Here is a 13,454-nt window from a genome sequence, read left to right on the forward strand (position 1 = left end):
CATTGAGAAAGACTTTAGGATAACCTACTGTAAAAACTCAACAAATTCTTTATACACTACTTCCAGTCAACTGGTGTGAGGAGGGAGATGTCTGGAAAAAAGACAAATGAGGGGTAGGTGTTGATGTAGAATCTGCAGGTCTACTCCTTTGTCCATCTCTTATCCATCTCTCTATCTTTCCATCATCCATCTATCTTTTTAAAGCTTGGCTGTCAGTAGAGCATTAGACTTGCAAACACAGCACAAGGCAAAGCTCTTGGTTCACAGTAAAGACCCCTCACTGAGCAAGACTGAGGCTTGTTTGAAAGTAATTACAAGAGACAACAAGAACCACAAAGAGCTCTTTATCCACAGTTTGTGTGTGCGTGTGTGTGTGTGTGTGTGTGTGTGTGTGTGTGTGTGTGTGTGTGTGTGTGTGTGTGTGTGTGTGTGTGTGTTTGCATGTTCACACAATAATATGTCATACTCAACACATTCTACATGCCATTGCCATCTTATGTATATTATGGATTTTTGATTTCCTCCCTACTTCATTTCATACTAAATATTTAATAGTGATTACAAATAGTCTATAGAGATGTAAAGTGTTTAAGATTCCATTGTAATGAAATATGCATTTACTATCTTATCAGTGAAGGTAAATACTTGAACTAACTTTTGTTTGTATTCTGTTATAGTTATAACCTTTAAGTACAATAGATTTGGGTAAAATAAAAGCAACATACAACAAAAGATTATTTTATATTTTATTACAAAGTAAAATATCACAATAATAATGAAGACAATAAATTCAGCTCTGAAATTATTCAAGAGAATCTGTGAAGATAATTGTATTTCCTATAAAGCCATGCAAATGAGACCAGCCATTTGTTTTAAATCAAATTCCAAATGCATTGTTCATAAAAATACAGTGCATAAATTTCATTTTTAGGTAAACAGTCATGCAGTACATATTTATCAATTTATATTTTAGCATTAAAGTTAGTATCACAAATAAAATATATACAGATCTATACATGCTGACACATACATTTGGTTCTTATGAATTTTATCTGTGTAAAATTGTTACCTCTGTTTTATTTATTTATTTATTTATTTGTTTGTTTGTTTGTTTGTTTGTTTGTTTTTAATGGAAAAAACAAAAGATTGCTCTCATTTTCCAGAATATTATCTTTCGTAGCTATAGGGGAAAAACACTAGACAGAAAAGAGCTTTAGACATAAAAGAGACAAATATTGACTAGTCAGATATTTGATATTAAAAAATTGTTTAAAGAATCATTAATCATTTATTAAAATAAATTCTGAATTTTTTTCAAAACTTGCCAGTAAAAAAAAAAAAAAAAAAAAAAAACACCACCAAGGGGCTTTTCTGAAGACTGATGGCATCATAAATTATCACTAAATAGGTCAAAACCTGACTGATTTGTCAGGTAAATATTTGGTCATCGATCAACTAGATGACATCTAAATGAGAAGAGAATGTTTACAATTATTTCTTTTATTTTATTGATTAAAATAAAATAGAAGTTTTAATATTTAATATAGTGTTAGTCTCTAGTGGATGTGATGTGAGGTGATGTGAGGTGATGAAGCTGTTCTGTGAAAGTGTGTGTTGTTGACAGTACACAGGGCAAAAAGACACACCCTGCACTGAGGGGCCTGGGAATGGAAGGTTTGTTGGCACTACAAAACACAGCATTGTCATCAAACCAAAAGGTGACCTACCAAGAGGGAGGGGTGTAGAATTAAAAATATTCTAGCTTGATTTTATCAGAACAATGATTTATATACATTGTAGGCCTGAATGTGGACTACTAGATGTGTATTTCTTATTATGAACCTAATTGGTTAATGATTTACAATCACAGCCAAGCAAACGTGTATATAATGACTATGATATTAACATTTTTATATTTTGTATGTGTTGCTAGTCAGTTATTTGCACTTTATTTATTGAAATACTTCTAAAGGTGAGGTGTTGTTTGACAGATACTGCAGACAGCACAATGAGTGGTAATGATTAGTCCTAGCAATAAGAAGGGTAATCTTTCTGCAGTCAAAAACAAAAGCTCTTTCTTCCAGGTAACACAGTCATTCACAATTGTCAATCACAGAGAGAGAGAGAGAGAGAGAGAGAGAGAGAGAGAGAGAGAGAGAGAGAGAGAGAGAGAGAGAGAGAGAGAGAGAGAGAGAGAGAGAGAGAGAGCGTTAAAGTCACAGTTAAAGTCTGTCTATCCCTCCAGCGGTAAGTGACAGCTAGATTAAACACATGCCTATTCTACAGACTCTGAATCTAAAAGCTGACAGGATCCTGGGTTGGTGTGGGGGGTTTCTACTGCAAGTATTTCTTATAAGCAGTAGCCTGCAAACATGTCATACATATTTTGTGATTAAGGTGGTATGGACAATGTGTTAATAGTCAACAGAAGATACAACAGTCCAATTCTTAACAGACTAGCCCTCATGTCTATGACAACTAAACAAAACAATAGGCTGAATGGAGAATGAGCCATCTGTCTTTCTTACCTTGTATAGAAATGACAATGTGTGCAATTGAGTAACATTTAAAATTGGTGGTTAATTTCTAAATGGAGTTGTTGCAATGCTTAAATGTTTATATTTATATATACAGAATCTCACTAAGTATTTACTAAGGCAGAGAACCTCATTGTATGGAATAATTTCCTAAATGTATCCATAACTGTAGCTGTAAGAACAGGGCAGTGATTATTAGAAAGCCCTTACCTTTCTGCTTTGCTTACATTCCATTTGAAACTCAACATCACATTTGAATCAACGGCATTTTGCACATTGATTGCTTAGATAACATTCTGACACTACTTGAGAAACAGAAATAAAGTGAAAAAAAAAAAAAAAAAAACAGGCAAAGACTGGTCAAACCAGACATAGGGGAAACTGACAAAGAACACAAACACACACACACACACACACACACACACACACACACACACACACACACACACACACACACACACACACACACACACACACACACACACACACACACACACAAACACATCCAAAGAGCTGAGCTAAGGGTTTCTCAAAGTGTTTACTAACAAACTCCATGCAAGTCGCTCCTGTTGCATTTCTGCCTCATTTACAAGCCCACCAGTCATCATGTTCGCGCTTCTATGCTTTGTGAAGAAGGGTCTTTGTTGTGGGTGAACCGGGGCAGGTGTTTGGTGGTAGCCCTCAGGCCCAGGTTCAGATGGATGGGGAACATATGGAGAAAAGGGTGAAGGTTGCAATGGGGTTGGGACGGTCGTAGCTCTGTGCTGGTCGGACCACAAAGAGCCCATTCATGGTTGTAGTGTTGGACATTTGGATATGCCAATAGCAATAAAACGGACACACTCACATTGCAGAAAAAAATCACTGTCCAGCATGAACATACATGTGAATGACTTGGTAACAGCTGTGAAGACCATATGCAGGCAAATAAAACCCCTGCACAGAAAACAACTGCAATCTATGACAGTGGAGGACTATCCCCAATGAATAATAAAAATAGGAAAATAGGAAAATCTGATTTTATGAAAAAAGCTAAAATTCAAGCTAGAATTTCTAAAATATTAGTTATGTTCCAAATCTTTCTGGGTAGGCTACATATCTTTGACTACTTATAAGCAGATCTGCCTGACTTCCTGTTTCTCTCTCTCTCTCTGGCTCCATAGAACCGGATCATTTTGACAAATTTATAACATGTGTTTTGGCTCATCTGCTGATCCTCAGGACAGCACTGGGCACAGAGGGGGGCTGAATTGGCAAGAGCTCTCAGTGCCTATAGCATACACAACTCAGCTCCCCAGCACACTTTCAAACGCCAGATAAAACAACATACTTACCTCAAAACATGCATTGCTATTACTTATCGCAATGGGGTTATTCAATTTTTTTTAGGGACAACACTGAATATAAATACTAAATGGTTGCTCCAGGGAATGTTTGGTTCCATAACTATCCTATGACTGTACATGTCACTCAAAATGCTCTTATGACAGTGACTAATTGCTTAGAAATAGTAGGGTTGTTGCTTCACTCGCTAAGCAGAGATACCTTAGGCCATATACACTGGTGGCCACCTTCATATCAAAAAAAGCATGTGAATGCCTCCCAGTGCGCAAAGCTGATGCCAGGTATTTGCAGCATTGCTGGGTTTAATTTTAGGAGGCACTCGTGTCAAACTGTCCTCCTCTTTATGCTAGAGGCTTCTAGGGGCTCCGTCAGCTGTTGCGGTTGTTGGCTCCTACACAGCCAGTTTCCAGTAAACAACACAACGAAGTCAAACTTAAAAGACTCGAGCCCAACAACAAATGAACAAATACACAGAGAGACAAAAAACATTGTTCTTGTAAGTTAGTCATATTGAATGTAAATAAATGGTATTACATCTCATTAATTAATGGATACTGTAATGAGGCTGTTAGATTGACATTGCATTCCAGAAAGGACGTCTTCCCCGACTTGTATGAACAAAGTTTGTGTATATAGGAGCGAGCCGCCCCCGTGATCACCTTAGCGCAGGTAGTCGCTGCGTCGATACATCATGCGTGCTTCTGTGAGCGCAAACATTTGCCTCTCGATCTCACACGCTCCTCCCCCGCGGAGCTCGAGGCGGCCAATCGGCAGGCGTGCGACTGTTCGGACCCCCTTTCCCATACGGACTGCAGAGTTAAACTCGCGCTGGAGCTCTGAAACTAAGATCTTTATTCTCTCTGCGCGGCGACCGGACACCTGATCGCGCTCGGATGGAGGGGTGAAACCCGATCTTCCGAATGTACTTCTGCCCACGAAACCCGGAGGAGTGACTCACCACCAAGGACACGTGAAAAAAAAAACATGTCTTCTTCTGCGAGTGAGGTGATTGGCGCCGATGAGATCAAGAGGGAGAGCTCGAGGGCACTGGAGAATCGGGGGAGTGTCAAGCTGGCCACGCTCGATCCGGCCGGGTTGCCCATGGAGAACTCTGGCTCGGCGGCGGTGACTGTTGAATGCGCACCGGCCTCTCTAGCGTTCTCACCGGAACAAGTGGCATGTGTCTGCGAGGCACTGCTGCAGGGTGGCAATGTGGAGCGCCTTGCTCGCTTCTTATGGTCGCTACCGCAGAGTGAGCTTTTACGCGGCAACGAGAGCATCCTTAAGGCGCAGGCCATAGTAGCGTTCCATCAGGCGCGCTACCAGGAGCTCTATTGCATCTTAGAGAACCACAACTTCAGCCCGTGCAACCATTCGTCCCTGCAAGACATGTGGTACAAGGCGCGCTACACCGAGGCGGAGAAGGCACGCGGGAGGCCGCTGGGCGCCGTGGACAAATACCGACTGCGCAGGAAGTATCCGCTGCCGCGCACCATCTGGGACGGCGAAGAGACCGTGTACTGCTTCAAGGAGAGGTCGAGGAACGCGCTCAAGGACATGTACAAGCGCAACCGCTACCCGTCGCCGGCAGAGAAGCGGAACCTCGCCAAAATCACTGGACTTTCTTTGACGCAGGTCAGCAACTGGTTCAAAAACAGAAGGCAGCGGGACCGAAATCCATCAGAAGCGCAATCTAAAAGGTACGAAGCACTTTTAAAGCACATTAGGAACAATGCTGCAACTTTCTTATCTTTGGGTAGCACTGGCATCCACTAGAAGACGATGTCCCTGAACAGACTGTGATTCTTGGATCTTTTTACTTTAAAACGTATTCTTTTCGTTTTAGTGGCAGTTTATTAGGATGCATTCGTATCTTATCCCAGCAGTGGTCATTGTGAATGGACACACACCTTCACATTGTTTTGAAATACGAAGCTCTCGCCGTTCATGTGAGGTGTCGTTTTTAAGAATGGCAGCACGCGCGACATGCACAAGGGCAAAGAAACAGAAGCCCGCAGGAATAATTCAGATATCGATAAACCTCCAATATAAGTATATACAACGATGATATAATTGATGTTAGATCACCCAGAGCAATATGATTTTTCAGGGACAATTGGTCGAATGCCTGTTTCCAACGAAAAAGTGGCACTTTAGATATGAGTCATTACTTTAACGTACTCATTGTGAATGTTTGTTTGTAGACTTTAAACTCATTGTCTTCTCCTCTCTGGTAATCACTCGAGGAGATCTATACATTAGGCCTTTATCTCCTGCTGTGGATACTGTGTCCGCTGTGTGTGTGTGTGTGTGTGTGTGTGTGTGTGTGTGTGTGTGTGTGTGTGTGTGTGTGTGTGTGTGTGTGTGTGTGTGTGTGTGTGTGTGTGTGCAGGCGCGTGCGTGCGTGTGTAAACTAACTACACATGCGACTCCCTAAATGCACCTGGTCCCTGTGACATACTGACACTCAGGCAACTCGGCTGACAACAAAAATAACTAATTTCTTACTCCACCCACGCCCAATGCCTTGGGTTGCTTTTATCATTTATAGTACATAGTATAGACTCGTAAATAAGGGAGGTCAGAATTTTTCCGTGCGCGTCAGCAATGAGAAGACACAAAGATATTCCGCACTAAATAAACCATATACAATGCAAAATCTGGAGAGCCAGCTGAATCCCTGGGCTTTAATTCTCAGAGAGGTTATTTGTGTCTAAGCAAACTTTGTAAATGATCGTATACTGTCAATTTCACTTCATATACAAACATTTCTTTCATATGGAAAAACCTAAAAGTAACATGTAAGCTGAAGATAATTGGATAGTTTGCTGGTTGTGCTTAGCGTATCCACAGCTGTCAGAGTCAGTAAGGAGACTCCAAGGCTGCCAAATGCTCACAGCCTTTTTTTTGTTTGCTGCCCTAGAACAAAAAGTCACCCTTAGAGGTACCAAATGTTCAGAATATACGTTCCAAATTTTCTTGACAGAAGAGTGTTATTTCTAACATAAAGATAAACAATGAGCATCAATTTAAATAGACAAGCACATTAATTAATTTTCCACAAATATTCATTGCTGCATTCTTAAATCTCTTGGGTTTACCATGCATCAGTGTTAAAAAAAAGATGGCTAGAATTTTAGGAAGAGTTGATTAGAAGGGATGGATGCACATAAATTATTGAAGGGAATAGAATCCCATATCATTAGAGAATAGGCCTGTTAGATGTAAAGGCACCCAAGAATACCTTTAAGTTCTCTAGTGCTTTATCCTGCTGTTTATTTCATTTATTTCAGTTTCACATGTGTACATATTTATTATGCTCAAAATATTACAGTTCAAGGGAACACAAAATTACCTTTTTAATTCCTGGGATGTATCATTTACCAGCATTGTAGAATGAACAAGTCATAACTGAAATAAAAATAGATATGAATTTGTGCAAACTTTGCATATACAGTGGTGAATAAATCTGATAAAAATACAGAAGGCACTGTACCTGTTTAATGTGAAAATATTTGAATGCATGAATCTGTACTGCACTGGAATCACTGGGCATTTCATTCAGCTTGCATTCTAAGCAAAGGTCTCAGCCTCTTAACCATGCTTAAAAGTACCTCTATGTAATAAAGTGCATGTTTAAATTAGACTGCATAAAAAACTCTCTTGTTTCCTGCAGTGAATCAGATGGCAATCATAGCACAGAGGATGAGTCCAGTAAAGGACAGGATGAGCTTTCTCCTCGTCCTCTCTCTAGTGGCTCTGCTGGTTCAGTTGCCCTTGGTACTAGTCCTGCTCTTGCATACTCCGATGGTGCCACCACTGTCATCCAGCAGATTGGAGATGCCAAAATGTCTCCACTTGCTCCAGGAATGGGTTTCAATGGTGACCTGTCAAACACCAACTCACACTATCTTAATGGTGGAGCATATGTTCAATCACATGGCAGCAACAGTCTCCTGAATGGACTTGGAGCCACAAGTGGTCACTTCTTGACCTTTGATCCACAGAGGGTCTCCCATGCCCAAGAGAGGCTACTGGGTGGCTCGTCTGTGTCTTATGCATCTTATTCAATGGGGGCTCCAGAAACTGCAGTTGGAAAACTAGATGGTATGCAGCCTCTGAGTTCTCATACAGAACATGGAGCAGTGCCTTCAGTCGTCACCTTTGCCACCACCACATCATCTTCCTCCTCTTCCCCTGGAGCTCCTCACCTCAGCAACTACAGCATGGTCAATCTTTCAGGGGTGGAGAGCAACCTGGGCCTTCCTCCTTTATTGCTACCCTCATCTTCTACAGCACCCTCTCACGGTAAGAGAAAAGCATTTTAGATGTTTAAACATTGAACAGATATGTTGTAGGCAAATATAGCACATACTTTGAGAAGTTTTTAAATGTTTTTAAAAATGCTTTGCTCTATTATGACTTTTTAGACTGCCTACATATCATACATAATATAATATAATATAATATAATATAATATAATATAATATAATATAATATAATATAATATAATATAATATAATATGGTAAAGCTTATTTGTCTTAAATTTGTGTCTATAAATGTTTGATAATGGCGTATAATGACTGGAAATTCAGAAGTAGGGCTGTGGACTGTGATATGCCACATCTATTCAACAGTAGACGCTTATGTACAAAAGATCAATTTAGACATTAAGCTTCTTTGTTTCCTCTCTCCCCTGTGTGCACATAACAGTTGGCACAGACTTCACACCAGACCTAAGCTAATTGTATCAATACTCTGGAGCATATTACTAAAAAATATTATTTGGTCTTTATTGTTCTAACATCAGACACTATGTTTTGTTCTATACAGACATCAGTGGTTCAGGGATTTGTAAAAGAGGCTTGTGAACCAGGAAGAGGAGCAGTGCATTGTGAATAAAATAAAGCAGGAATGGGGTGGGGGTCAGGTCAAGTTTGCGATGACTTCAGGATTGCAACAAATAACAGGCCTCAATGACATTATCCCCACCTCCTCTCTGTGGCCCTAACCACACACTAATGGTTCTTTCCATGAATATTTTATAGCCACATCAATAACAGCAAGGCTAACTGGGTGCTGCTGCTCTCTCCCTACAACCCTCATCTTTTTTATCCTTTAATATGCAGTTTACGAGCCACATAAAAACAAACCCACCCCTGGCTGAACTTTTGATTTAAGAGGAAAACAGTTGAGCCTAAATGATCCACTAAAAAAAAAGACAATATTAAAATTGTTTAGCCAAAACCCTCTTTTCTTCTGCCCATAATTTTAAGGCAATCCAATAAAATGTGAATCAATAAAACATTGGTTTTGATGTCCAGTGCTGCAAAACATATGAACCAGCCATTCCAGTTGCCTTTTCCATTTAACAGTGTTTAAGTCTGTGACATAATGACTTGTACATGAATGACAGTGCCTATAATAACAAAACGAAAATACACTAATTTAATCAATTGCATAAACACACGCGTGCCTTGGAAGCATTTTTATGGATATTGGTTTATGTTTTGATTCTTTTACATTTTGGCAGCAGGAAATATATTAAAGGAAAAATATGACTGTTCCTGTACTATATGAGTTTGTGATTGTACGAGGAGGGGGGTTGGCTCTGTATGATTATCAGACAATTCAGCAAGCCTAATGGAAGAAAATGTCCTGGCCAAATGCCAGTAGTCTATCACTCTGGGAGTTACGTGCCAAGAGCTACATTCTAGAGTTACAAGGAAATCATAGGGAATGTAACCGCAAACAGAAAATGAAAAAGGTGTTTCATTTTATATTTTAAAAAGTACTTGCAAAGATGCGATATAAAGGGGGTTTGAAAGAAAGAAAGAAAGAGAGAGAGAGAGAGAGAGAGAGAGAGAGAGAGAGAGAGAGAGAGAGAGAGAGAGAGAGAGAGAACAATTCACAGAAAAAAAAGACCAGGGTGGGTAAATCAGGATTTAGGCCAGGGTGTGTATTTGGTGATTAACCTGTAGTCTGACAGGGTTTCTTACATTGTCTTGCTCTGTTTGTCACCCGCAGCAGGCTCGACTCCACTGGAAGGGGTGGTCAGTGACTCGTCTCAGCACTCAGGTCAACCCCTGCTCTACACGCTCAACCAGGCTGTCAAACAGGAGCCTTTGGACATTGGGGTGGCTTACTCATATCCCTCCAGTATGCCCTTAGACCAAAGTAGCAACTTGGGTTACACAGCATCCCTCTTTCTCTCCACAAACCTAAACCACTCACCCAACAACGGTGGACCCCTGGCCCCTGCAGCCACAGCTGCTATCACCTCTGTGCTCTCCAGCACAGAAGGTCACCCTGGTCTGACTCACACTGCCCGCGGCCTCCAGGAAACTGGGGGAGCTCTGCCCTCAGACTACAGGGCACAGGAAGCACAGCTGCCCCTGTCCGACAATCTTGAGTCCCCTGCTGGTACTGGTGAGGGCCCTCCTGGAGTGTGTGGTGATCTGGACATGGAGGGAAAAGAGCTGGCCAAGCTGCAGACTGTTCAGATGGACGAGGACAGCAACGACCTCTGACCCTTTAATCACAACATCTGAAGAGCTGTATTTCATTAGTGGTTGATTTTCTTGCACTGCAGCATAACTATAAACATCTCCTAAGCACACACCAATCTTTATATACTTTGTCACTTTTATGATAATGTATGCAAGATGTGTGCAAATAGGTGGAACACATGAACAGTGCCTTTGTATACATAAATAAAAGTAGACTCACATGTCCTGACTTGCACTCGAATAGCTGCAGAATGTACTTGTTGATGCACTGACCCTGAACAAAATATCTCAGCACTGTCTTTTCTCTCCTATTTGCAGTAATAGAGATTTTCATTTTGAAAGACATTGAGAGTGATAGAGCATGGTTGACTGAGAGAGCGGGAGAGAGAGAAAGAAAGAGAGAGAGCGGGGGAGAGAGAGAGAGCGAGAGAGAGAGAGAGAGAGAGAGAGAGAGAGAGAGAGAGAGAGAGAGAGAGAGAGAGAGAGAGTACAGCATAAAATAGCAGATGTGTTTGGTGAGTCTTGCAAATGTTTCTGCACTATCATTGCAGCTTCATAATGATTCTTTATTTTACTCTCCAAAATTTTATCAAAGCACAGATGTTTAATTTTTTCGTTGATGGTTGATTTTCTATTTAATTTTTTGAAGATTGAAATGGCAATGTGAACAATATTTTGTTATGGTTTTCTTTTTAACCAATTTAAGCTCAAGGATTTAATGTTCATCCTTGATATGGAAATACTGTATTACTGGGCATTCAGCAACTAGTCTCATGTACCATGTTATAGATACAGAATCCTTACAATAGTAAATGATTTCAGTTGTAAGAAGAACATGTTTTAGGCTATTTTTGCATTTTTGCTTTATACTATAAAAAATACCCAACAGCTACAGTTCAATTAAATGATTTTTTTAGACTATAATCCTAAATGTATGAGTTACAGACATGGCTAACTGTAAATGATTCTGAGACTAAGACAGTCCTACACTGAGAAATGGAACCAACTTATTTTTATAAACCATTCACCTCTATTAAATCTTTTTTATATTTATACATGCATAATGAATGGTGAATGGATTTTATGTGTCACTGACACCAGTATTTCACACTGGAGTCCATGGTTGACATTTGGATAACTGAAGAAAATGACATCACCTTGAATGAATCATACATTATTGGAAGCAGTAGGTAAGTTGGCTCTGTCTTTTACCCAATAGCGTGATGTCAGCAGCAAAGAAATACAAGACTCTCCATTTAACAAGATTAGGCTGTGACTTGGGCCTCAAGGACAGCTGGCTATGATGCTCAGACATTACTAATGCATGAATGTATGCATATGCAGCATAATTAAGATCATATTCTCATAAGCTCAAATTCACACTATGGGTGTCCTCTGTGATCATTTGCCAGTGCCTGGCAGCAGCATGTGCCAGGTCATTTTTAAAGTGCCACCCTAAAAGACAGAGTGGTTGTGGAAAAGCTGCATATGCTTGCTGAATTTCTCATAGGCTTCTGCACATGACCAAACAGGAACAGGTTGCGCTGTCATTTGTTAGCACAAGATAAAATCAACTGGTCTTGTAGGAACATTTTTACCACCTGTGCAAGACTACAGTTTGTTATGCATGTACATCCACATGTAAGCACATGCAATAGAACATTTCATATGATATTGATTTATGTGGACACATGAAAATATTTATCAAAAGTAAGGTGAAATATGGGTGGAATGGCCATCATGAAAGGATTAGACGTACGTCTTTGCTGTATCGTGGGAACATTTCCTTCTTGTGACACCAGGGCATGTGAGTCCAAGCTAATTGAATGGCACCAAGGTAGGACTGGTTCACACACACAAAGGGGAAAAATGCCCAGGTAAAGATTCTATTGTTACCTGTGCAAAGGTGACCCTGTTGCCTAGGGCAGCAGATTAGCTGATTACTAGGTATCAAATGGCACCTCCTGGAATATTGAAGAGTAAGAAAGCACTTTTGTTTGGGGCCTTTTGAGCTAAGAACCAATGGCCATGGCAAACGGACATGTGTGTTTCGTGTCCCCTGTTTCCCTTGGGCTGTCTGCGTGTCAGCCAGTGTGTGTAACCTGGGGTATCTTGTTGCCTTGCTGTATTGTTCAGATATGGACGTCACAGCGTCTCCATGGGCAGTGAATGGGAAGGCTTTTGTGAAACCCTTTGTGAGGTTTTCATCCCCTAGGACATAAGTACAGCAAAGAAAAACAGAGTGAACCTTCACGTCCATCCGATCTCGGATTTCACAATAAGTATGAGGTAAGGGAGAAATACTGGTAGAAGTTTGATACCAAGATACTACTCATTATCTTAGCATTCAAAAATATCTTTAATGTTCAGACTGTTCAAGGGATCCAGCCCCCACCCCTTCTGTTTGTCCTATTTGAACATTTTCAAACCTGGCACAAGCACATAAATGCTGGCTGTAGCAGGCTGTAAAAAAAGAAAAGAGGGAACCTTGTAGAAGTGGGCTTATTAAAGAAGCTGACCCCTGACTTTTGCATGCAATTTCAAAGCATGACATTTAGTGTGCTGCCGTAGCCTGTGAGGCGCGGGTAACCTGAGCTGAAACCCTGAGCGCCCCGATCCTACACACTGTGCTAATGTGAGGTCAGAGGCCAACTGGGTCTGTATGATTCACAGACCCACCACTTCACACACAGAAACACAAGCAAGTATGCTGGTAAGCACAGAGAATTGATGAAGCACATGTTCAATGTAATTGTGTGTGATAGAAAGTTGTAAAAGTATATAATTGTCATGAACAGAGCATGCACATGGAGAAGACAGCTGCTGCTGACTAATTTGAGAAAATAAATACATGCCCTTGTAAATCCCTGTGAGCATATCAACAAAAAATTCTGTCATTAAGAGAGATGGTTAGGTAATTGATAAGTGGCAGACTCCCATTGGCAAAGTCTGAATCATATATTCATGGTCTATAAGACAGTGCCATGACTGTAAACCTCTAAAGCAGAAAAAAAATTATTTGCCTCAAGGAAGAATTGAATGCCGGCTAATAGCAAAACAAAT

General features: G+C 40.5%; 1 protein-coding gene across 2 annotated transcripts; it reads left to right on the forward strand.

Annotated features, from left to right (window-relative positions):
* Window positions 1-4,671: 4,671 nt before the first annotated feature.
* six4b (SIX homeobox 4b) lies at window positions 4,672-10,881 on the forward strand. 2 transcript variants are annotated; one of them, XM_027148932.2, is made up of 3 exons: window positions 4,672-5,581; window positions 7,558-8,189; window positions 9,913-10,881. In XM_027148932.2, the coding sequence occupies exons 1-3, from the start codon at window positions 4,866-4,868 to the stop codon at window positions 10,410-10,412; spliced, it is 1,848 nt and encodes a 615-aa protein (XP_027004733.1). In that variant the 5' UTR covers window positions 4,672-4,865; the 3' UTR covers window positions 10,413-10,881. The 2 variants fall into 2 exon arrangements, with proteins under 2 accessions (XP_027004733.1, XP_027004732.1); XM_027148931.2 differs by having other exon boundaries at window positions 4,674-5,581; window positions 9,910-10,881.
* The last annotated feature ends 2,573 nt before the right edge of the window (window positions 10,882-13,454 follow it).

The sequence above is a fragment of the Tachysurus fulvidraco genome, chromosome 16 (genome assembly GCF_022655615.1).
Source record: "Tachysurus fulvidraco isolate hzauxx_2018 chromosome 16, HZAU_PFXX_2.0, whole genome shotgun sequence".
NCBI lineage: Eukaryota > Metazoa > Chordata > Actinopteri > Siluriformes > Bagridae > Tachysurus > Tachysurus fulvidraco.

Coding starts and splice junctions, on each gene's coding strand:
- six4b (XM_027148931.2), top strand. CDS start 4,866: ATGTCTTCTTCTGCGAGTGAGGTGATTGGCGCCGATGAGATCAAGAGG. Junction 5,582..7,557: donor TCAGAAGCGCAATCTAAAAG/GTACGAAGCACT, acceptor TGTTTCCTGCAG/TGAATCAGATGGCAATCATA. Junction 8,190..9,909: donor TTCTACAGCACCCTCTCACG/GTAAGAGAAAAG, acceptor TGTCACCCGCAG/CAGGCTCGACTCCACTGGAA.